General features: G+C 46.9%; 1 protein-coding gene across 1 annotated transcript in view; it reads left to right on the forward strand.

The window, feature by feature from the left end:
• Positions 1–3,598: 3,598 nt before the first annotated feature.
• DNAH3 (dynein axonemal heavy chain 3) overlaps positions 3,599–26,524 on the forward strand; it is a 952,415-nt gene continuing 929,489 nt past the window's right edge. Inside the window, exon 1 of the mRNA XM_063934423.1 lies at positions 3,599–4,088. Within this exon, the coding sequence (XP_063790493.1) occupies positions 4,056–4,088 (33 nt within the window). The 5' untranslated portion in view covers positions 3,599–4,055. The remainder of the gene's footprint in view (positions 4,089–26,524) is intronic.

Raw genomic sequence — 26,524 nt, forward strand, 5'->3', positions numbered from 1 at the left:
CCCCCGCTCTGTAATGCCGCGATAACCGGCATTTTACAGCAGGGGGCGTGACTATGATGACGCGATTCTTGTTGAATCTACTGTCCGGACCGCCCACTTTACTCTCAAAGTGGGTGGCCGGGCAGGGGGGAACTTGAAAAACCGGGAGACTTGTCTGCTCTTCCGTGGGGCCGGGAGGGTCACCCGATTTTCGGGAGCCTCCCGGCCATTCCGGGAGAGTAGGCAAGTATGGCACAATGCCATAGTCTACTGCCACTCCCGAGAGGAGGGAGCCCAATCAGAGACTGCACACAGGCCCCCTCCTCTCTTAAAGCGCCCCTGAAATGCACACACACATATACTAGTGTTAATTTTGAGTCCAGTTAACCTACAACTGTTTTTTGGGGATGCTAGCAAGCTGTTGCACCTGAGGGAAGCCTATGCAAGGGAAGAAGATGCAAACTCTACACCATGCTCGGGAATCAAGCTCATGATCTTAGTGCTGTGAGATAGTAAGCTGACCACTACACCATCCGTGCTACCCCCAACTGCAGAGCCGGCCTTAGGCATAGGCAAACTAGGCAATTGCCTAGGGCATCTGGTATGCCTAGGGGCACAAGCAGCTTCTGCTGATTAAAATGATATGCGGCATGCCTATATTCTGTGTGCAGCATTTCGTATGCAGATACAGCCACAGTCACACACAATATATAGGCATGCTGCATATCATTTTAATCAGCAGAAGCTTCTTGTGCATCCTAGCCACATAGCACATGCAAAAAAGATGCATTTTCATAAAAAATAGGCACCCGACGTTAGCAGAGCTGCCAGTTGACTCACGCCAGGAACTATATGTGTCATTATTTGTATAAGGGCATTAATAATGTGTAACATATGTGTAAGGGGCACTATGTGTGTCATTATGTGTATAAGGGCACTAATAATGTGCGGCATATGTGTAAGGGACATTATGTGTGTCATTATGTGTATAAGGGCATTAACAATGTGCAGCATATGTGTAAGGGAAATTATGTGTATAAGGACATTAATAAGGGTTGGCATAATGTGTAAGGGGCACTATGTTTATAAGGACATTATTAATGTGTGTCATATGTGTAAGGGGCATTACTGTGTGGTATTATGTGTATAAATGCATTACCAATGTGTGGCATTATGTGTATAAGGTGCTCTACTGTGTGGCATAACGTATAGAAAGGGCACTACTGTGTGGTCTAATGTGAATAAAGAGCAATATGGTGTGGTGTAATGTGAATCAAGAGCAATATGGTGTGGTGTAATGTGAATAAGGAGCAATATGGTGTGGTGTAATGAGAATAAAGAGCAATATGGTGTGATGTAATGTGAATAAGGAGCAATTCAGTATGATGTTATGTGAATGAGGGGCACTACTGTGAGAAGTAACGTATATAAGGTAAATTGGTACTACTGTGTGATGTAATATGAATAAGGGACACTATCGTATGATAAATTGTGAATAAAGTTGCACTACTGTGAGGAATAATTTGAATTGGGGGTACTATTGTGTGGCCATGCCCCTTGCCAGCAAAAACACATACCTTTTTGGGCTGTGCTGCCGAATGTGCACACTGTTCTTATTTAAATTACATGGAGTAGGAAAATAAAAAAAAAGGACTGCTATGGGGGGGGGGATGGTGCCGGGAAAGGGGTGCAGGGTCAGAGGCGGAACTAGCGGCGGTGCTAGGGGGCACCAGCCAAAATCTTGCCTAGGGCATCATTTTGGTTAGGGCCGGCTCTGCCCAACTGTATGTACTAAACAAAACAGCTAACCCAGGACTGAAACTAGGATTTTTGTCACCTGTTGCAAGGCAGTAATTTGGCACCTGGTGTCTCTACGGCAGTCTGAGTCGTTTCACCCCCCCTCCCCACTCCACCCCCTCGTGTATCACTGCAGCAGCCTGTGTATCCCCACCCCCATCTCTGCAACAGCATGTGTTTATATACCTCCCAACTGTCCCGATTTTCGCGGGACAGTCCCGTTTTTTGGGGACTGTCCCGCTGTCCCACCCGCGGGCAGCAGTGTCCCGCGGTGGGGGGGGGGGCAGTTGGGAGGCTCTGTCTCTCGCTGCCCTGCTTAGCAGAGTAGCGGTGAATAGACGCTGTGCGCATACGCACAGCGTCTATTCAACGCAGACAGTGGGAGAGAGGGCATGCCAGCAGCTCACAGAGCGCTGGGCATGCCCCTCAGTGACGAAAATGGGGGCGTGGCTTGTGTTCGCGGGTCCTTTGCTATGCCACACCCCTTTCATAGGCCACACCCCTTTCCGGGAGCGCACGCGGCTTTGCCGCACGTGTGTCCCTCTTTTTAGGATTACAAAGTTGGGTGGTATGTGTTTATGCTACCCTAACCCCACCACCACTTACCTGGATCTTCTCCTTGCTCCACCTGAAGACAGTGGTGGTGGCAGGCTCCTCACACATGTTTGTTATGAAATCACGCGCGCAGCATAGATAGGGCTAAAAGTTACTTTGTTATGCCAAGTGATCCTGGTCCGTCTATGTCTGCACCCTGCTGAGTAGTCCAGTGGCGCAGGTACGGAGCCTGGTCACAATCGCAGGACCTACCCTCTGAAGCCTACATTCACCACGTCATGCTTCCGGCTCATCACCAACTTTGCACTTTTTTTCTCTGTCTTGGCGCCCCCTCAAATCAGTGTCCCCCCCCCCCATAGTTACAGGCCTGGCTAACCATAGCGTGAACACTAAACATAAGTACATAACACTACTATAACGTCACACATGTATTCCTGTTACCCAAAAAATCTACAGAAAAAACTGCCTTGCACAAAAGTTCTGTGTGAGGGCATGCCGGTAGTGGGGCGAGCACAACAGAGCCTCTTGCGGGCGCTGCGGGCACAGTGGCGCACTATTTATTCTCTCTCCAGGGGTGTCGTGGACACCCCATGAGGGAAAATAGTTGTGGTATGCCGGCTGTCGGGATTCCGGCGCCCCCGACAGCCGGCATATCAAATGCCTCCCCTGTGGGAGAACTTGCACAACATAAAATGAGAGCAATGGCTTCATGTTGTAATTAGTAACTGCCCTCAGTAACTGCATAGGTAGGAGTTGCCACTGGTTACAGAATATTTATCATGGACTGCGGCAGTACATTATCCTATCACCACCTCTGAATGGCTATAGCAGATGTAGTAAACAGAACAAAAAAAGGAAATGCTTTATTATTCAGATTAAAAAAAAAAAATGACACCTAAAAACAAAAAAAATCTAAACTTTTTTTATTTGTGAAAATAAAAGCTCACAGCAGAAGCACATTTTCTGTAGAATTATAAATATTTATGGCAGATGATTTTTTTTTGTGTACTGTATGTTTTCAATTCAAACTATTATCTGACACAATACAGACACAGGAGCTCATCCTTCTCATGCCTTTCATTGGTGAGAAGCTCTGCAGTGGATAAAGGTCTGCAGCAATAATGACTGACTGACCTATGACATCCTAAACTTCTGCAAATCGCTAAAACAAGACTAGCTGAGTTATCCCCCGCCAGACAACAGGCCATCCAGACACAATGCCGTGCCTTTCATGCTATGGGAATAGCTGTGTCTGTAAGGGAGGCCGCCATGTCCGTACACAAGCAGCACGGTTACCATGGTTACCGGCAGTCTTCACTGCTGCAAGTTTTACTTCCCTGCAAACAGCCTCCAGAGAGGGCTCCGTGTAAACACTGCTTGGGGGCTGAGGTCTGATCTTACCACCTCCATCCACCTCCTAGCTTTACCTAGCAAAAATAAACTCTTTTTATTTAGTGAAAGGATTACAGCAGACGCTGAGACTGACAGCCTTAATTGCCGGCCAGGGAAACCACACAAACACACCTTGCGGTCTGTCCCGTAGCAACTTACTTGGTTACCAAAGTTTTCCTGACTCTGTAAATCAGTAATTTAGCAGCACAGTCTCACTCACAGCAGCGGCTGCGCTAATCTGTACAAGTAATCTCTGTACATGTGAGATGGGATGTCTGATGGCTAAATAAGACGGAGAGTCCCCCTGTCCCAAACAAGCTGTACCATTTACAATGAGGTCTGCAGTGACTCCAAGACCCCTGAAGGTAAATCTGCGTCTTACAGCACCATGTCCTACTGCACTTCTTGTAAACTGCTCGTTATCTTTTCCTACTTGTCTCATAAAAGTTTAAACTTTGTTTTCGGTTGTATCTATCTCGATCGATCGATCGATCGATAGATAGATTTATGTTCTGATATGTAGAGGTGAATGAACTTGGGCTGGGCTCTCGGTGTAATATATATGTATATATATTGTCCGTGGGTGTTAGCGGCACTCTGGGGTCTTGTACAAATCAAATGAAGACAGGCGAATCACACCATGCAGCAGGCGTGAGTCGCCTGTCTTAATTGGTTTGTACTAGACCCCAGAGTGCCGCTAACACCGGTGGACTGTATGTAGATTATTGAAGGCACCGGGTCCCTCTTTCAAGACGAAAAATCAGAGTGCCAGCTCTCTGCAAGTTTTATATATATATATATATATATATATATATATATATATATATATATATCTGTGTGTATGTTTGTATACAAATGTGTGTATGTGTGTATACTCATCGTGTCTTCGCCGTTGAAATACGTGCACGCCGGCGCATCTAGTCGCACTCAGGCTCAGCCACTACTAGATGAGGCAGTTGCCGCTCAATACATTTTTAATGTGCCTGGCGTTGGCGTGACTAATACGCTTGCGCTCACCGGATGTGCATGCGGTCGCGACTAACGAGGCGCACTTGCATCTAGATGTAGCCACGATGAGCGTGGCTACATCTGTACATACATATACACACAGATGCATCCTTACACACTGCGGCTTCCTTCCATCTTGGCACGCCAGGTCCTAGGTACCTTGCTTGCACCATGCTTCATTATTCCCATAAATAAAACACCAGGGAGCAACAAAACTGCATTGCTATATATCACTGATCAGTTTGATGGGGACATTTGTACACATGTGTGCGACCGAGTCTGAATTTGTGTAAAAAGGGCTCCAATGCAATCAGCCGCGTTTTTTTCTCACACCAAATTTCATTGTGCTTGATCTGCAACTTTGTTCCTGTATGAAGTTAATTACACAGACCAGCGTCTCCTGTACACTATGGGGGAGATTCAAATGTTTGAAAAGTCGGTTGGGTGTCTATTTTTTCCTGTCTATTAGATGGGGAAAAACAGACTCCCAACTGACTTTTCAAACATTTGAATCTCCCCCTATGAGTGGCTTTCCCTGCATGTGCACTGCGTATAAGACACAAATTTTATTTAAAGTACGGTATGCAACTCTTCTCGGAGTGTCTCAGTTATGCCAGGCGAAGCGTCAAGTGTATGAGGACACGGACAATGATGTTTTTATATATATATATATATATATATATATATATATACAGAGCAAGTTCAGGCGGCACTCCACGGATTTTCAACACCAAAAAAGACAGCTACACAGGCTAAGTGTTGAAAATCCGTGGAGTGCCGCCTGAACTTGCTCTGTGTATCTGCTCTGTTTGGACCGAGGGAGGGCACCCAGGTATTTAATTAAGGTATTTGGAGTGCCGGTCATACTGGAATTATATATATATATATATATATATATAAAACATCATTAATAATGTTGTATCCAGGTAGTTTGAAACATCAGATATATGTCTCTTCTGTTTTCCTGTGGATTGTGGGCCTTATTCAGGTTAGATTGCAAAATTTGAGAGTTGCAGTTCGGGCGATTATCGAACAACTGCGCATGCGCAGCGTTCGCATTGTGCACGTGCAAGGGGAAATAGCAACAGAAATTGCGTACATATCGTAATTGCAATGCAGCAGCTGTTTGACTGACAGGAAGCCGGCGTTTCTGGGCGGAAACCTGACATTTTCTGGGTGTGTCTGAAAAAAACGCAGGCATGCCCAGGCATTTTTAATGAGGGCCTCTGATGTCAGCAATAACCACTCCCAGCCTCCTGCGTCGCTAAAATTGTGGACGACCTTGCCTGGCGCAGATGGGAAAAATCTTAGATGTTCTGGTAATTGCGTATGGTTTTGCAATCAGAACACACATTGCGATGCATTCACAATTTTTATGCAATGGGCGTTTTTTCTCTATTTCTGGGCGGCAACTATTTGATTGCATCAAATGCTTTTTAACAGAAGCTACAATCCTTACTGAATGAGGTCCCGTGCTTGCTGGCAACCACAGTTCACCTCACCTAGTTCATGTACATATAGTGCAGGCACATATAAAGTAGGGGTAGAAAGTTGAAACCAGACGGTTTTATGTAGTTTTACACAGACACTTTAATAATTGCATTTTATAAGGCATTGTGGGAAAGGGCTGGCAATGATCTACATACAGTGGATGTAAAACCTGTTTAAATAGCTGCCACACAAGCACTCAAGCCTTTTTCTGAAAATACTACATGATAGCAAATCGTGTCCCATAGGAAATCGTGTTATTCCAGCTGCCTCTGTCAAGTACATAATCAAGGTCTTGTGTACGTGGGCACCAATCAGGTGCAAATAAAATGTGTGCATTGCCTAGAGGTGACGGTGCACTGTGCATATCTAATCAGCAGTCAGAAGAATTATAAAGCAGGCCTTTCCCTTACGTACAGTACATTTGTATGCTGTGATGCAAAAAGGAAAAAAAAGGAATACATACGTGAAGCTGATGGTTACTTTTAACAACTGTAACTACAGTCCATTGACAGCAGAATGCCAGCTGTACAATCCTGGTATGGTAAAAATGGTCTAAGGACATACCAAGTGGCCCTACAGGCTGCAGGTGTGGGAAGCTCGTGGTAGCTATACTGGCCGCAGGGTTCTGTAGGCATCCTGCAAGCCAAATGCGGGTACCTTGGGCTGTGGCACCACTTGCACACCCCTAACCTCCCTAACCTACATCCCTGAGCATGCATGTTTGGCACAGGATTCGGTCTCTAGGTTGACAGTAACTAGGTCGACAGTAATAGGTCGACCACTATTGGTCGATAGTAACTCGGTCGACAGGGTCTCTAGGTCATCAGGTCAAAAGGTCGACATGAATTTTTCGCAATTTTTATCTTTTTTTTGAACTTTTTCATACTTAATGATCAACACGGACTATATTGGTAATAGTAACCTGTGCCGAGTGCAGCAGTAGTTGTGGAACGAAGCACCTTGCCCGAAGCATGGCGAGCGAAGCAGTGCACTATTTGGGGTTCCCGGTCACTATACGGAGAAAACGACACCAAAAAAACATAAAAAACTCATGTCGACCTTTTGACCTGTCGACCTACAGACCTTGTCGACCTAGAGACCCTGTCAACCTATAATGGTCGACCTATTTACTGTCGACCTTCCATACCACACCCGTTTGGCACCACCCTAAATTAAACTATTTTTTATTGTTCAGCCTTTCCGTATTAGATGGTAATTTGCACAAGGACAAGTTGGGTTCTTAGCTATGTCTAGAGAATGTATGAACAAAATCTGAGCACATATGGTCTGCTGTAAAGGTATATGCACTTGCACAGCCATGCCGTCTATGTGGGGAGGAGATAAGTTTTCTAGGGTTAGCAGAGACAAATTTGTCTCCTCCTGGCCCTTAGCCTACTCCTGCTACCCTTCCTAATGCCAGTCATTGCAGTCCCTGGAGATACAACAATAACCTGAACTTTCTTCTGAAGTCATTTTAGTAGCATCATGAGTAAGAAGGTACAGGAGTGTACAGTTGCAAGAAAAAGTATGTGAACCCTTTGGAATTTCCTGGATTTGTGCATAAATTGGTCATAAAATGTGTTCTGATCTTCATCTAAGTCACAACAATAGACAAACACAGTCTGCTGAAACTAATACCACACAAACAATTATATGTTCTCAAGCTTTTATTGAACACACCATGTAAACATTCACAGTGCAGGGTGGACAAAGTATGTAAAGCCTTGGATTTAATAACTGGTTGACCCTCCTTTGGCAGCAATAACCTCAACCAAACGTTTCCTATAGTTGCATATCAGACCTGCACAATGGTCAGGGGGAATTTTGGACCATTCCTCTTTATAAAACTGTTTCAGTTCAGCAATATTCTTGGGTTGTCTGGTGTGAATCGCTCTCTTGAGGTCATGCCACAGCATCTCAATTGGGTTGAAGTCAGGATTCTGACTGGGCCACTCCAGAGGGCGTATTTTCTTCTGTTGAAGCCATTCTGTTGTTGATCTACTTCTATCCTTTGGGTCGTTGTCCTGTTGCATCACCCATCTTCTGTTGAACTTCAATTGGTGGACAGATGCCCTTAAGTTCTCCAGCAAAATGTCTTAATAAACTTGGGAATTCATTTTTCTGTCGATGATAGCAATCTGTCCAGGCCCTGAGGCAACAAAGCAGCCCCAAACCATGATGCACCCTCCACCATACTTCACAGTTGGGATGAGGTTTTGATGTTGGTGTGCTGTGGAACATTCAGGTGCTCTTTTGCAAACTTCAAACGTGCAGCAATGTTTTTTTTTGGAGAGCAGTGGCTTCCTCCGTGGTATCCTCCCATGAACTCCATTCTTGTTCAGTGTTTTACGTATGGTAGATTCGTCAACAGAGATGTTAGCATGTGCCAGAGATTTCTGTAAGTCTTTAGCTGACACTCTAGGATTCTTCTTCACCTCATTGAGCATTCTGCGCTGTGCTCTTGCAGTCATCTTTACAGGATGCCCACTTCTAGGGAGAGTAGCAACAGTTCTGAACTTTCTCCATTTCTAGACAATTTGTCTTACGGTGGACTGATGAACATCAAGGCTTTTAGAGATACTTTTGTAACCCTTTCCAGTTTTATACAAGTCAACAATTCTTAATTGTAGGTCTTCTAAGAGCTCTTTTTTTGTGAGGCATGGTTCACATTAGGAAATGCTTCTTGAGAATTGCAAACTCAAAACTGGTGTGTGTTTTTTATAGGGCAGGGCAGCTTTAACCAACACCTTCAATCTCGTCTCATTGATTGGACTCCAGGTTGGCTGACTCCTGACTCAGATTAGCTCTTGGAGAAGTCAATAGCCTAGGGGTTCACATACTTTGTGCACCCTGCACTGTGAATCTTTACATGGTGTGTTCAATAAAAACATGAGAACATATAATTGTGTGGTATTAGTTTCAGCAGACTGTGTTTGTCTATTGTTGTGACTTAGATGAAGATCAGAACACATTTTATTATTTATTTCTCTAACATCCTAAGTGGATGCTGGGGACTCCGTAAGGACCATGGGGAATAGCGGCTCCGCAGGAGACTGGGCACATCTAAAGAAAGCTTTAGGACTAACTGGTGTGCACTGGCTCCTCCCCCTATGACCCTCCTCCAAGCCTCAGTTAGATTTCTGTGCCCGACGAGAAGGGTGCACACTAGGGGCTCTCCTGAGCTTCTTAGTGAAAGTTTTAGTTTAGGTTTATTATTTTCAGTGAGACCTGCTGGCAACAGGCTCACTGCATCGAGGGACTAAGGGGAGAAGAAGCGAACTCACCTGAGTGCAGAGTGGATTGGGCTTCTTGGCTACTGGACATTAGCTCCAGAGGGACGATCACAGGCCCAGCCTGGATGGGTCCCGGAGCCGCGCCGCCGGCCCCCTTACAGAGCCAGAAGAGCGAAGAGGTCCGGAAAAATCGGCGGCAGAAGACGTTCCTGTCTTCAATAAGGTAGCGCACAGCACTGCAGCTGTGCGCCATTGCTCTCAGCACACTTCATACTCCGGTCACTGAGGGTGCAGGGCGCTGGGGGGGGCGCCCTGAGACGCAATAAAACAGGATAAAAATACCTTACATGGCAAAAAATGCATCACATATAGCTCCTGGGCTATATGGATGCATTTAACCCCTGCCAGAATATACAGAAAAACGGGTGATAAGGCCGCCGAAAAGGGGGCGGAGCCTATCTCCTCAGCACACTGGCGCCATTTTCCCTCACAGCTCAGTTGGAGGGAAGCTCCCGGTCTCTTCCCTGCAGTCACTACACTACAGAAAGGGTTAAAAAAAGAGAGGGGGGCACTAATTAGGCGCAGTATTAAAACATACAGCAGCTATAAGGGGAAAAACACTTATATAAGGTTATCCCTGTATATATATATAGCGCTCTTGTGTGTGCTGGCATACTCTCCCTCTGTCTCCCCAAAGGGCTAGTGGGGTCCTGTCCTCTATCAGAGCATTCCCTGTGTGTGTGCTGTGTGTCGGTACGTTTGTGTCGACATGTATGAGGAGAAAAATGATGTGGAGACGGAGCAGAGTGTCTGTAACAGTGATGTCACCACCTAGGGGGTCGACACCTGAGTGGATGTACTGTTGAAAATTACGTGACAGTGTCAGCTCTGTATAAAAAAACAGTGGTTGACATGAGACAGCCGGCTACTCAGCTTGTGCCTGTCCAGACGTCTCATAGGCCGTCAGGGGCTCTAAAGCGCCCGTTACCTCAGATGGCAGATACAGACGCCGACACGGATACTGACTCCTGTGTCGACGGTGAAGAGACAACCGTGATTTCCAGTAGGGCCACACGTTACATGATTGAGACAATGGAAAATGTTTTATACATGTCTGATAATACGAGTACCACCAAAAAGGGGTATTATGTTCGGTGAGGGAAAAACTACCTGTAGTTTTCCTGAATCTGAGAAATAAAATGAGGTGTGTGATGATGCGTGGGTTTCCCCCCGATAACAATTGATAATTTCTTAAAAAGTATTGGCTGTATACCCTTTCCCGCCAGAGGTTAGGGTGCGTTGGGAAACACCCCCTAGGGGGGATAAGGCGCTCACACGCTTGTAAGAACAAGGGCTCTACCCTCTCATGAGATGGCCGCCCTTAAGGATCCTGCTGATAAAAAGCAGGAGGGTATCCAAAAATGTATTCACACACATACTGGTGTTATACTGCGACCAGCAATCGCCTCAGCCTGGAGGTGCAGTGCTGGGTTGGCATGGTCGGATTCCCTGACTGGAAATATTGATATCCTAGATAAGGATAGTATATTATTGCCTATAGAGCATTTAAAAGATGCATTTCTATATATGCATGATGCACAGCGGAATATTTGCCGACTGGCATCAAGTATAAGTGCGTTGTCCAATTCTACCAGTAAAATGGTCAGGTGATGCGGATTCCAAACGGCATTTGGAAGTATTGCCTTTGAAAGGGGACATTTGGGGTCGGTCTTTTAGACCTGGTGGCCACGGCAACAACTGGGAAATCCACGTTTGTACCCCAGGTCGCCTCTCAAAATAAGACGCCGTATTATCAGGCGCAGTCCTTTGTTGGCAAGCGGACAAAAGGTTCCTCTTTTCTGCTCGTGACAGAGGGAGAGGAAAAAGGCTGAAGAGATTACCCAGTTCCCAGGAACAGAAACCCTTTCCCGCCTCTGCAAAGCCCTCAGTATGACGCTAGGGCCTTACAAGCTCAGGCACGGTGGGGGCCCGTTCTCAATGAATTTCAGTGAGCAGTGGGCTCACTCGCAAGTAGACCCCTGGATCCTTCAGGTAATATCTCAAGGGTACATATTGAAATTCGAGACGTCTCCCCCTCGCAGTTTCCAAAAGTCGGCTTTACCGACGTCTCCCTCTGACAGGGAGGCAGTTTTGAAAGCCATTCACAAGCTGTATTCCCAGCAGGTGATAATCAAGGTACCCCTCCTGCAACAGGGAACGGGGTATTATTCCACACTATTGTGGTACCGAAGCCAGACGGCTCGGTGAGACCGATTCTAAATCTAAAATCTTTGAACACTTACATACAGAGGTTCAAATTCAAGATTGAGTCACTCAGAGCAGTGATTGCGAACCTGGAAGAAGGGGACTACATGATGTCTCGGGACATCAAGGATGCTTACCTTCATGTCAAAATTTACCCTTCTCACCAAGGGTACCTCAGGTTATGGTACAGAACTGTCACTATCAGTTCAGACGCTGCCGTAGGGATGGTCCACGGCACCCCGGGTCTTTACCAAGGTAATGGCCGAAATGATATCCCTTCGAAGGAAACATTTTTTAGTTATCCCTTACTTGGACGATTCCCTGATAAGGGTAAGATCCAGGGAACAGTTGGAAGTCGGTGTAGCACTATCTCAGGTAGTGTTGCGGCAGCACGATTGGATTCTCAATATTCCAAAATCGCAGCTGGTTCCGACGACTTGTCTTCTGTTTCCTAGGGATGTTCCTGGACACAGTCCAGAAAAAAGGTGTTTCTCCCGGAAGAGAAAGCCAGGGAGTTATCCGAGCTAGTCAGGAACCTCCTAAAACCGAACCAAGTCTCAGTGCATCAATGCACAAGGGTTCTGGGTAAAAATGGTGGCTTCCTACAAAGCAATCCCATTCGTTAGATTCCACGCAAGAACTTTCCAGTGGAACCTACTGGACAAATGGTCCGGGTCGCATTTTCAGATGCATCAGCGGATAACCCTGTCACCAAGGACAAGGGTATCCATCCTGTGGTGGTTGCAGAGTGCTCATCTTCTAGAGGGCCGCAGATTCGGCATTCAGGACTGGGTCCTGGTGACCACGGATGCCAGCCTGCGAGGCTGGGGAGCAGTCACACAGGGAAGGAATATCCAGGGCTTAGGGTCAAGCCTGGATACATCACTTCACATAAATATCCTGAAGCTAAGGGCCATTTACAATGCTCTAAACTTAGCAAGACCTCTGCTTCAAGGTCAGCCGGTGTTGATCCAGTCGGACAACATCATGGCAGTCACCCACGTAAACAGACAGGGTGGCACAAGAAGCAGGAGGGCAATGGCAGAAGCTGCAGGGATTCTTCGCTGGGCGGAAAATCATGTGATAGCACTGTCAACAGTATTCATTCCGGGAGTGGACAACTGGGAAGCAGACTTCCTCAGCACGACCTCCACCCGGGAGAGTGGGGACTTCACCCAGAAGTCGTCCACATGATTAAAAAACTCGACAGGTATTGCGCCAGGTCAAGAGACCCTCAGGCAATAGTTGTAGACGCTCTGGTAACACCGTGGGTGTACCAGTCAGTGTATGTGTTCCCTCCTCTGCCTCTCATACCCAAGGTACTGAGATTGATAAGATGGAAAGGAGAAAGCACTATATTCGTGGCTCCGGATTGGCCAAGAAGGACTTGGTAACCGGAACTTCAAGAGATGCTCACGGAGGATCCGTGGCCTCTACCTCTAAGAAGGGACCTGCTCCAGCAAGGACCCTGTCTGTTCCAAGACTTACCGCGGCTGCGTTTGACGGCAGGCCGGTTGAACACCGGATCCTGAAGGAAAAAAGGCATTCCGGATGAAGTCATCCATATCCTGATCTAAAGCCAGGAAGGATGTAACCGCAAAAACATTATCACCGCAATTGGCGAAAATATGTTGCGTAGTGCGAGGCCAGTAAGGCCCGACGGAGGAAATTCAACTGGGTCGATTCCTACATTTCCTGCAAACAGGAGTGTCTATGGGCCTGAAATTGGGGTCCATTAAGGTTCAGATTTCGGCCCTGTCAATTCTCTTCCAAAAAAGAACTAGCTTCAGTCCCTGAAGTTTAGACGTTTGTAAAAGGGGTACTGCATATACAGCCTCCTTTTGTGCCTCCAGTGGCAATTTGGGATCTCAATGTAGTTTGGGTTCCAAAAGTCACATTGGTTTGAACCACTTAATTCTGTGGAGTTAAAATATCTCACATGGAAAGTGGTCATGCTGTTGACCCTGGCCTGGGCCAGGCGCGTGTCAGAATTGGCGGCTTTATCCTGTAAAAGCCCTTATCTGATTTTCCATTCGGACAGGGCGGAATTGAGGACTCGTCCTCAGTTTCTCCCTAAGGTGGTTCCAGCGTTTTCACCTGAACCAACCTATTGTGGTGCCTGCGGCTACTAGGGACTTGGAGGAATCCAAGTTGCTGGATGTTGTCAGGGTCCTGAAAATAGGTTTCCAGGACGGCTGGAGTCAGGAAATCTGACTCGCTGTTTATCCTGTATGCACCCAACAAGCTGGGTGCTCCTGCTTCTAAGCAGACTATTGCTCGTTGGATTTGTAGTACAATTCAGCTTGCACATTCTGTGGCAGGCCTGCCACAGCTAAAATCTGTAAAAGCCCGTTCCACAAGGAAAGTGGGCTCATCTTGGGCGGCTGCCCGAGGGGTCTCGGCTTTACAACTTTGCCGAGCAGCTACTTGGTCAGGGGCAAACACGTTTGCTAAATTCTACAAATTTGATACCCTGGCTGAGGAGGACATGGAGTTCTCTCATTCGGTGCTGCAGAGTCATCCGCACTCTCCCGCCCGTTTGGGAGCTTTGGTATAATCCCCATGGTCCTTACGGAGTCCCCAGCATCCACTTAGGACGTTAGAGAAAATAAGAATTTACTTACCGATAATTCTATTTCTCATAGTCCGTAGTGGATGCTGGGCGCCCATCCCAAGTGCGGATTGTCTGCAATACTTGTACATAGTTATTGTTACAAAAATCGGGTTATTATTGTTGGGAGCCATCTTTTCAGAGGCTCCTCTGTTATCATACTGTTAACTGGGTTCAGATCACAAGTTATACGGTGTGATTGGTGTGGCTGGTATGAGTCTTACCCGGGATTCAAAATCCTTCCTTATTGTGTACGCTCGTCCGGGCACAGTATCCTAACTGAGGCTTGGAGGAGGGTCATAGGGGGAGGAGCCAGTGCACACCAGTTAGTCCTAAAGCTTTCTTTAGATGTGCCCAGTCTCCTGCGGAGCCGCTATTCCCCATGGTCCTTACGGAGTCCCCAGCATCCACTACGGACTATGAGAAATAGAATTATCGGTAAGTAAATTCTTATTTTATTAAATATTGGGACATCGACCCAATTCTCATATTTTGGGCTCTATACACCACCACAATGGATTTGAAATGAAACAAACAAGATGTGCTTTAACTGCAGACTTTCCGCTTTAATTTGAAGGTATTTACATCCAAATCAGGTGAACGGTGTAGGAATTACAATGGTTTCTCTATGTGCTTCACTGATAGTGGCAGCTCATTGGATCTCATATTGAGAGTCAACAGCAACAGATTCCAAATGCAAATGTCACACCTGGAATCTGCTCCAGACCTTTTCCCTGCTTAATTGATGATGAAATAACGAGGGAACAGCCCACTCCTGTCCATGAAATAGCTTTTGAGTCGATTGTCCCAGTACTTTTGGTCCCTTAAAAAGTGGGAGGCACATATAGAAACCGTTGTAATTCCTACACCGTTCACCTGATTTGGATGTAAATACCCTCAATTCTCAATTTAAAACAGAAAGTCTGCAGTTAAAGCACATCTTGTTTGTTTCATTTCAACTCCATTGTGGTGGTGTATAGAGCCCAAAATATGAGAAATGTGTCGATGTTCCAATATTTATAGACCTGACTGTATGTATGTTAATTAGGGGTCTATGGGTATATTTACTAAAGGTCGGCTTTAGTAGATTTTAATCGTATTTAAATCAATCTACATCTATGTTTTTTTCAGGCGCTAAAACGCACATTTATTAGCTGCTGAAACATAACATCGATTTAGATAAAATTAAAATCTATCAAAATTAATGTTTAGTAAATACAGGTTGAGTATCCCATATCCATATATTCCGAAATACGGAATATTCCGAAATACGGACTTTTTTGAGTGAGAGTGAGATAGTGAAACCTTTGTTTTTTGATGTCTCAATGTACACAAACTTTGTTTAATACACAAAGTTATTAAAAATATTGTATTAAATGACCTTCAGGCTGTGTGTATAAGGTGTATATGAAACATAAATGAATTGTGTGAACGTAGACACACTTTGCTTAATGCACAAAGTTATAAAAAATATTGGCTAAAATGACCTTCAGGCTGTTTGTATAAGGTGTATATGTAACATAAATGCATTCTGTGCTTAGAATTAGGTCCCATCACCATAATATCTCACTATGGTATGCATTTATTCCAAAATACGGAAAAATCCCTTATCCAAAGTACCTCTGGTCCCAAGCATTTTGGATAAGGGAGACTCAACCTGTATACTCCTACAATACAGTATGTGTCAAAAATAGATATTCTCTTTTGCAGCATATCTCCTATCCCCAATATGTATCATTACAATGTTGCCGGGTCAGCTCCTCTGCAATGCTGGCCTGGCAGTGGTAAGCATAGACTCACCTTTTTACCAGCCAGTCGGGGTCCTCCTGTGCATACGTGATCCAGCTGTGTCACACACGACCCCTGCACTTAAAGCCTCGTCTCAGGCTCCCAGATCACTATATTAAAAATGTAAATAAGTTTAAATGGAACAATTGTTCTATTTAATTAAATAAAGCATTTTTCTTGTATTAATCTCTACTTTTTCCATCCTGGGATGGCGATTATATTGGAGTAAAGCCGAAAATACAGGTATTGCTACTGTCCTTGATAGATTTGCAATAAGAATCACTAAACAATTTTTGCAGGATTTACAGATCTTCTGCCTTCGATTAATTGGCTCATAAGTCTAGTATACCGTTTATTCATTTTAAATTATTTTTCTATTGATACTGCAGCTTAATATAACACAGCAACTGTAAACAAAAGTTTTTCCCCATTAACCACCGCTTTGATTGCATATATATATATATATATATATATATATATATATACGTGTGTGTGTATATATATTTCTCTGACGTCCTAAGTGGATGCTGGGACTCCGTAAGGACCATGGGGAATAGCGGCTCCGCAGGAGACTGGGCACAACTAAAGAAAGCTTTAGGACTACCTGGTGTGCACTGGCTCCTCCCACTATGACCCTCCTCCAGACCTCAGTTAGAATCTTGTGCCCGGCTGAGCTGGATGCACACTAGGGGCTCTCCTGAGCTCCTAGAAAGTATATTTTAGGTTTTTTATTTTACAGTGAGATCTGCTGGCAACAGACTCACTGCAGCGAGGGACTAAGGGGAGAAGAAGCGAACCTACCTAACTGGTGGTAGCTTGGGCTTCTTAGGCTACTGGACACCATTAGCTCCAGAGGGATCGACCACAGGACCCGACCTCGATGTTCGGTCCCGGAGCCGCGCCGCCGGCCCACTTACAGAGCCAGAAGCAAGAAGTGTTCCGGAAAATCGGCGGCAGAAGACTTCTGTCTTCAACAAGGTAGCGCACAGCACTGCAGCTGTGCGCCATTGCTCCTCATGCACACCTCACACTCCGGTCACTGATGGGTGCAGGGCGCTGGGGGGGAGGGGGGGGGCGCCCTGAGGGCAATATAATACACCTTGGCTGGCAAATCTACACCATATATAGTCAGGAAGGCTATATAGGTGTAAAAATACCCCTGCCAGAATTCCAGAAAAAGCGGGAGAAGTCCGCCGAAAAAGGGGCGGGGCTATCTCCCTCAGCACACTGGCGCCATTTTTTCTTCACAGTGCAGCTGGAAGACAGCTCCCCAGGCTCTCCCCTGTAGTTTTCAGGCTCAAAGGGTTAAAAAGAGAGGGGGGGGCACTAAATTTAGGCGCAATATGTGTATACAAGCAGCTATTGGGGGAAAAATCACTCAGTTATAGTGTTAATCCCTGCATTATATAGCGCTCTGGTGTGTGCTGGCATACTCTCTCTCTGTCTCCCCAAAGGACTTTGTGGGGTCCTGTCCTCAGTCAGAGCATTCCCTGTGCGTGTGCGGTGTGTCGGTACGGCTGTGTCGACATGTTGGATGAGGAAGGTTACGTGGAGGCGGAGCAGAGGCCGATAAATGGGATTTCGCCCCCTGTGGGGCCGACACCAGTGTGGATGGATAGGTGGAAGGTATTAACCGACAATGTCAACTCCTTATATAAAAGGCTGGATGACGTAACGGCTGTGGGACAGCCGGCTTCTCAGCCCGCGCCGGCCCAGGCGTCTCAAAGGCCATCAGGGGCTCAAAAAAAAAAAACGCCCGAATCCTCAGATGGCAGACACAGATGTCGACACGGAGTCTGACTCCAGTGTCGACGAGGTTGAGACATATACACAATCCACTAGGAACATCCGTTGCATGATCTCGGCAATGAAAAATGTGTTACACATTTCTGACATGAACCCAAGTACCACATAAAAGGGGTTTTATGTTTGGGGAGAAAAAGCAGCCAGTGTTTTGTTCCCCCATCAGATGAGTGAATGAAGTGTGTAAAGAGCGTGGGTTCCCCCGATAAGAAACTGGTAATTTCTAAAAAGTTACTGCTGGCGTACCCTTTCCCGCCAGAGGATAGGTCACGTTGGGAGATATCCCCTAGGGTGGATAAGGCGCTCACACGTTTGTCAAAAAAGGTGGCACTGCCATCTTGGGATACGGCCACTTTGAAGGAGCCTGCTGATAAAAAGCAGGAGGCTATCCTGAAGTCTGTATATACACACTCAGGTACTATACTGAGACCTGCAATTGCCTCAGCATAAATAGTGCTGCTGCAGCGTGGTCTGATACCCTGTCAGATAATATTAATACCCTAGACAGGGATATTATTTTGCTAACATAGAGCATATTAAAGACGTCGTCTTATATATGAGGGATGCACAGAGGGATATTTGCCGGCTGGCATCCAGAGTTAATGCAATGTCCATTCTGCCAGGAGGGTATTAGAGACCCGGCAGTGGACAGGTGATGCTGCCTTTAAAAGTCACATGGAGATTCAGCCTTATAAGGGTGAGGAATTGTTTGGGGATGGTCTCTGGGACCTCGTATCCACAGCAACAGCTGGGAAGAAAAACTTTTACCTCAGGTTTCCTCACAGCCTAAGAAAGCACCGTATTTTCAGGTACAGTCCTTTCGGCTTCAGAAAAGCAAACGGGTCAAAGGCGCTTCCTTTCTGCACAGAGACAAGGGAAGAAGGAAAAAGCTGCACCAGACAGCCAGTTCCCAGGATCAAAAATCTTCCCCCGCTTCCTCTGAGTTCACCGCATGACGCTGGGGCTCCACAGGTGGAGACAGGTGCGGTGGGGGCGCGTCTCGGGAACTTCAGGGACCAGTGGGCTTGCCCACAGGTGGATCCCTAGGTTCTGCAAGTAGTATCACAGGGATACAAGCTGGAGTTCGAGGCGACTCCCCCTCGCCGTTACCTCACATCAGCCTTGCCTGCTGCCCTCGGAGAAAGGGAGGTAGTACTGGCGTCAATTCACAAGCTGTACTTCCAGCAGGTGAAATCAAGGTACCCCTCCTTCAACAAGGCCGGGGTTACTATTCCAAAATGTTTGTGGTACCGAAACCAGACGGTTCGGTGAGACCCATTCTAAAATTGAAATCCTTGAACACTTATATACGAAGGTTCAAGTTCAAATGGAATCGCTCAGGGCGATTATTGCAAGCCTGGAGAATTTCATGGTATCACTGGACATCAAGGATGCTTACCTGCATGTCCCTATTTACCCTCCTTACCAGGAGTACCTCAAAATTGTGGTACAGGATTGTCATTTCCAATTCCAGATGTTGCCGTTGGTCTGTCCCCGGCACCGAGGGTATTTACCAAGGTAATGGCCGAAATAATTATCCCGTACTTGGACGATCTCCTTATAAAGGCGAGGTCCAGGGAGCAGTTGTTCGTCGGAGTAGCACTATCTCGGGAAGTGCTACAACAGCACGGCTGGATTCTGAATATTCCAAAGTCGCAGCTGGTTCCTACGACGCGTCTACTGTTCCTGGGTATGGTTCTGGACACAGAACAGGATACAAAAGGGTTTCTCCCAGAGGAGAAGTCCAAGGAGTTGTCGTCTCTAGACAGAGACCTCCTAATACAAATACAGGTGTCGGTGCATCAATGCACGCGAGCCCTGGGAAAGATGGTAGCTTCTTACGAAGAAATTCCATTCGCCAGGTCCCATGCAAGAATCTTCCAGTGGGATCTGTTGGACAAGTGGTCCGGGTCGCATCTTCAGATGCATCGGCGGATAACCCTGTCTCCAAGGGGAAGGGTGTCGCTGTGGTGGTGGCTGCAGAGTGCTCATCTTCTAGAGGGCCGCAGATTCGGCATACAGGACTGGGTCCTGGTGACCACGGATGCCAGCCTTAGAGCTGGGGGGCAGTCACACAGGGAAGAAACTTCCAAGGACTATGGACAAGTCAGGAGACTTCCCTACACAAAAATATTCTGGAACTAAGGGCCATTTACAATGCCCTAAGTCAGGCTAGGCCCCTGCTTCAACACCGGCCGGTGCTGATCCAGTCAGACAACATCACGGCGGTCGCTCATGTAAACCGACAGGGCGGCACAAGAAGCAGGATGGCGATGGCAGAAGCCACAAGGATTCTCCGATGGGCGGAAAATCATGTGTTAGCACTGTCAGCAGTGTTCATTCCCGGAGTGGACAACTGAGAAGCAGACTTTCTCAGCAGACACGACCTCCACCCGGGAGAGTGGGGACTTCATCCAGAAGTCTTCCAAATGATTGTACACCGTGGGGAAAGGCCACAGGTGGACAGGATGGCGTCCCGCCTGCCAGGTCAAGGGACCCTCAGGCGATAGCTGTGGACGCTCTGGTAACACCGTGGGTGTACCAGTCGGTGTATGTGTTCCCTTCTCTGCCTCTCATACCCAGGGTAATGAGAATAATAAGAAGGAGAGGAGTAAGAACTATACTCATTGTTCCGGATTGGCCAAGAAGAGCTTGGTACCCAGAACTCCAAGAATTGATCTCAGAGGACCCATGGCCTCTGCCGCTCAGACAGGACCTGCTGCAGCAGGGGCCCTGTCTGTTCCAAGACTTACCGCGGCTGCGTTTGACGGCATGGCGGTTGAACGCCGGATCCTGAAGGAAAAGGGCATTCCGGAGGAAGTTATCCCTACGCTAATTAAAGCTAGGAGAGAAGTGAACGCAAACCATTATCACCGCATATGGCGGAAATATGTTGCGTGCTGTGAGGCCAGGAAGGCCCCAACGGAGGAATTTCAGCTAGGTCGATTTCTGCTCTTCCTACAGTCAGGGGTGACTATGGGCCTAAAATTGGGTTCCATTAAGGTCCAGATTTCGGCTCTATCGATTTTCTTCCAAAATAGAACTGACTTCACTGCCTGAAGTTCAGACTTTTGTTAAGGGAGTGCTGCATAGTCAGCCCCCGTTTGTGCCTCCAGTGGCACCGTGGGATCTCAACGTGGTGTTGGATTTCCTGAAGTCGCATTGGGTTGAGCCACTTAAATCCGTGGAGCTAAAATACCTCACGTGGAAAGTGGTCATGCTGTTGGCCTTGGCGTCGGCCAGGCGTGTATCAGAATTAGCGGCTTTATCATGCAAAAGCCCTTATCTAATTTTTTTATATGGATAGGGCGGAATTGAGGACTCGTTCCCAATTCCTTCCTAAGGTGGTATCAGTTTTTCATGTGAACCAACCTATTGTGGTGCCTGCGGCTACTTGGGACTTGGAGGATTCCAAGTTACTGGACGTAGTCAGGGCCCTGGAAAATATATGTTTCCAGGACGGCTGTAGTCAGGAAAACTGACTCGCTATTTATCCTGTATGCACCCAACAAGCTGGGTGCTCCTGCTTCTAAGCAGACTATTGCTCGCTGGATCTGTAGCACGATTCAACTTGCACATTCTGCGGCTGGACTGCCGCACCCTAAATCTGTAAAAGCCCATTCCACGAGGAAAGTGGGCTCTTCTTGGGCGGCTGCCCGAGGGGTCTCGGCTTTACAAATTTGCCGAGCGGTTACTTGGTCGGGTTCAAACATTTTTGCAAGAGTCTACAAGTTTGATACCCTGGCTGAGGAGGACCTAGAGTTTGCTCATTCGGTGCTGCAGAGTCATCCGCACTCTCCCGCCCGTTTGGGAGTTTTGGTATAATCCCCATGGTCCTTACGGAGTCCCAGCATCCACTTAGGACGTTAGAGAAAATAAGATTTTACTCACCGGTAAATCTATTTCTCGTAGTCCGTAGTGGATGCTGGGCGCCCATCCCAAGTGCGGATTGTCTGCAATACTTGTATATAGTTATTGCCTAACTAAAGGGTTATTGTTGAGCCATCTGTTGAGAGGCTCAGTTATATTTCATACTGTTAACTGGGTATAGTATCACGAGTTATACGGTGTGATTGGTGTGGCTGGTATGAGTCTTACCCGGGATTCAAAATCCTTCCTTATTGTGTCAGCTCTTCCAGGCACAGTATCCTAACTGAGGTCTGGAGGAGGGTCATAGTGGGAGGAGCCAGTGCACACCAGGTAGTCCTAAAGCTTTCTTTAGTTGTGCCCAGTCTCCTGCGGAGCCGCTATTCCGCATGGTCCTTACGGAGTCCCAGTATCCACTACGGACTACGAGGAATAGATTTACCGGTGAGTAAAATCTTATTTTATATATATATATATATATATATATATATATATCTATCTATCCTGTACAAATACATTTACAGTATACGGCAGATATAATATATGAGTGCTGTCACTTTTGAAACACATTCACATTTGACATTTCCTGACTACATTTATATCACGTTGCTGCATATTTTATTTTAGACCTATATCTCCACTGAAGCGCGACAGTTTTCTATCTGTGTAAGATATACTGTACAGATAAATATTTATACATTTGAAAAAATATTCCTTGTTTGAAAAAAAAACAACAAAAAAAACTAACAGCTTAGTGGTTACATACTTGGTTATAATAAGTAAATTTTCTTCATATTTTAGTCAACCACTTACCCTGACCAATTATCACATTATATAATTGTTTGGGTTGTGTAAAACTACATTGAATTATGTAAAATCTAGGTTTGTTATTGCCATTGATAACCCTTACGCCTCCAGGCCAGTATCACTCTCCTGCCCCACCAATTTTACAGCTAAGGGGGGAATTCAATTACCAACTGTAAAGTATCATGGGTAAAAAAGGTGGTAGCCTTGGGCTCTAACGCCCGGGGCTAGTTAATTCCAGACCCTTTTTCACTCAAGCCCCTTGTTAATGTCTGGTAACTTAATGTGTTATCATGGGTGTCAACACACAGAATCAGTGAAAACGTCATTGTTTTGTGTGTTAAGGGTCGCGGCACCCGTTAGCCCCCTAGTTACAGACATGTAAAGAAAATCCCCAATAAGTGCTGCCGACGGCTCACTTCAGAGCATATAGCCCATGGTAAATTACCGCAGCTAATTGAATTCCTCCCTGAAATGCAGTAATAAGGGATTGTAGCAATAAGAAATGTGTTACTTGGAGGGAATGTGTTACTACAGAGGTGACGAGAGTGTGTGTTACTACAGAGGTGATGGAGGGAGTATTATTACAGATGTAATGGAGGGATGTGTTACTACAGAGGTGATGGTGGGATGTGTTACTACAGAGCTGATGGGGGTATGTGTTACTACAGAGGTGATGGTGGGATGTGTTACTACAGAGGTGATGGGAGGATGCGTTACTACCGAGGTGTTGGTGGGACGTGTTACTACAGAGGTTATAGGGGGATGTGTTACTACAGAGGCAGTGGTGTACCTATTTATTTCAATACTAATCTTCTGGAGTCCCGCATCGGCAGCAGCAGCGCTTACTACAGAGGTGATGAAGGAAATATGTTACTACATAGGTGATGGAGGGAATATTACTACAGATGTAACCTGCAGTCCTGCATCAGAATCACCAGGAAAATGGTACAGGGGCTACTTTCCCAGTGTTTTATGCATGCGCAGTAAGACCTGCGCATGCACACACTAGACTCTGGGACGGTGCTAGGGTCCCCTAGTGCCCAGAGTCTACAGCGCTGCCGGCAAGACAGGAGGGGGCCCAGACTGATCCTGCACACAGGCCTCCTCCTCTCTTGATATGCCCCTGTACAGAGGTAATAGGGGATGTGTTACTACAGAGGTGATGGGGGACGTGTTACTACAGAGGTGATGGGGGACGTGTTACTACAGAGGTGATGGGGGACGTGTTACTACAGAGGTGATGAGGGACGTGTTACTACAGAGGTGATGGGAGGATGTGTTACTACAGAGGTGATGAGAGGATCTGTTACTACAGAGTTGATGGGGGTATGTGTTACTACAGAGGTGATGGTGGGATGTGTTACTACAGAGTTGATGGGGGTATGTGTTACTACAGAGGTGATGGTGGGATGTGTTACTACAGAGGTGATGGGAGGATGTGTTACTACAGAGGTGATGAGAGGATCTGTTACTACAGAGTTGATGGGGGTATGTGTTACTACAGAGGTGATGGTGGGATGTGTTACTACAGAGTTGATGGGGGTATGTGTTACTACAGAGGTGATGGTGGGATGTGTTACTACAGAGGTGATGGGAGGATGTGTTACTACAGAGGTGATGAGAGGATCTGTTACTACAGAGTTGATGGGGGTATGTGTTACTACAGAGGTGATGGTGGGATGTGTTACTACAGAGTTGATGGGGGTATGTGTTACTACAGAGGTGATGGTGGGATGTGTTACTACAGAGGTGATGGGAGGATGCATTACTACCGAGGTGTTGGTGGGACGTGTTACTCAGTGGCGTGCGGTGAGGTCAGTGGCTGGTGAGGCACTACAGCCATAATGTCCTCCGAATCCTGCCGATTACCCCTACCGCCGCCGAGCCAATGCCCACTACTGCCCCTGCGCCGATGCCTGCTGCCACCGCCAATGACTTACAAACTCGCCCACCATCAACTGACCCAGCCCTCCGTCAATAATTTGCATCTCAGTCCGATGCCACCAATGCCCGCTGCCTGCCTGCTCATCATACTTGTGATATATTGTACATTTTTATAGAAAAAAAAAAAATTAGTGTTTGGAACTGGGAAGGGAGTGGGAGGAGGACATGAATGCAATTTTGTTGTCCAGGGTTTCCATTAGTCAAATTACGCCACATAGTAGCGCCACTTACACAAATTAAGCCAGGCAGAGCTCCCTTTTACACATTACGGCAGGTAGAGTTCCCTTTTACACATTACGGCAGGTATAGCCTCCTATTACACATTACGGCAGGTAGAGATCCCTTTTTTCAAATTATGGCAGGTAAAGCACCCTATTACACATTACAGCAGGTAGAGCCAGTGGCGGAACTAGCGAGCGGTGGGCCCAGGTGCGACAAAATGCTTTGGACCCCCTTCCCCATCCCATCCAAGTCCACCCCCTCACCCCTGGAGAGGATATGGTGAGGGAGAACTGCTCAGGGCCAGGGAAATGGACACCTAGCAACAGTGCCGTAACTAGACATTTTAGTGCTGTGTGCAAGAAACGGCATCAGAGCCCCCCCTTTATGTAAAACAAGCAGTGCGCGCTGCAGGCACGCGCAAAATATATAGGGGCGTGGCTTCGTGGGGAAGGGGTGTGGCCACAAAATTATACCAATTCATATAACGGTGCATAGTAGTCTCTATTATTCAAATTACGCCGCACAGTAGCACCACTACACCAGGTAGAGCCCCTTTTACACATTACGGCAGACAGAGTCCCCTTTTTACATATTACGGTAGACAACGTCCACCTTTTTACACATTACGGCAGACAGCGTCCCCTTTTTACACGTTACGGCAGACAACGTCCCCCTTTTTACACATTACGGCAGACAGCGTCCACCTTTTTACACATTACGGCGGACAGCGTCCCCTTTTTACACGTTACGGCAAAAAACGTCCACCTTTTTACACGTTACGGCAGACAACGTCCCCCTTTTTACACATTACGGCAGACAGCGTCCACCTTTTTACACATTACGGCAGACAGCGTCCTCTTTTTACACATTACGGCGGACAGATTGCCCTTTTTTACACATTACGGCAGACAGCGTCCACCTTTTTACACATTACGGCAGACAACGTCCCCTTTTTCACACATTACGGCAGACAGCGTCCCCTTTTTTACACATTACGGCAGACAGCGTACCCTTTTTACACATTACGGCAGACAGCGTCCCCTTTTTACACATTACAGCAGACAGGGTCCCCATTTTTTACATATTGCGGCGGACAGCGTCCCCTTTTTACACATTACGGCAGACAGCGTCCCCTTTTTAGACATTACGGCAGACTGCGTCCCCTTTGTACACATTACGACAGACAGTGTCCCCTTTTTTACACATTACAGCAGACAGCCCCCCTTTTTTGTACACATTACGACAGGTAGAGCACTTTACACACACACACCCCCCCTCTACCCTTAGGGTGTGGTGTAGTGCAGTGTAGTGTAGGTGAGTGCAGTGCAGTGTAGTGTAGTGCAGTGTAGGTGTAGTGTAGTGCAGTGTAGTGTAGGTGTAGTGTAGTGTCAGCCACTTACATGATTTCTTCTTCTGGCTGCAGGCTCCTGACCCGGCGCTACCTCGGTCTGTACATTGTACTGCAGGCCAAGTGGAGTGGGGGGGGGGCCTCGGGAGCTCAGCAGTCAGCACGGGGTCCAGGAGAGGAGACAGGCCATTGAGCACAGGGGGGACAGAGCGGGGGGCCGAAGCCGAAAACACGGGGGCTAAGGGAGCGGGGGGAGGGGGCGCGGGAGCGCAGCTGAGTTTGCGGGGGTTAAGGGAGGGGGGGCCGAGACAGCGCAGAACACAGCGGCTCCCACTGGTCCTGCAAGAGCGGATCGGGGACGGGAGGAGCTGCTGAAAGCAGTGTGGATACGCAGCCACTAGGAATGGGGGCATC

Source organism: Pseudophryne corroboree, chromosome 7 (genome assembly GCF_028390025.1).
Source record: "Pseudophryne corroboree isolate aPseCor3 chromosome 7, aPseCor3.hap2, whole genome shotgun sequence".
In the NCBI taxonomy this organism is placed as follows: Eukaryota; Metazoa; Chordata; class Amphibia; order Anura; family Myobatrachidae; genus Pseudophryne; species Pseudophryne corroboree.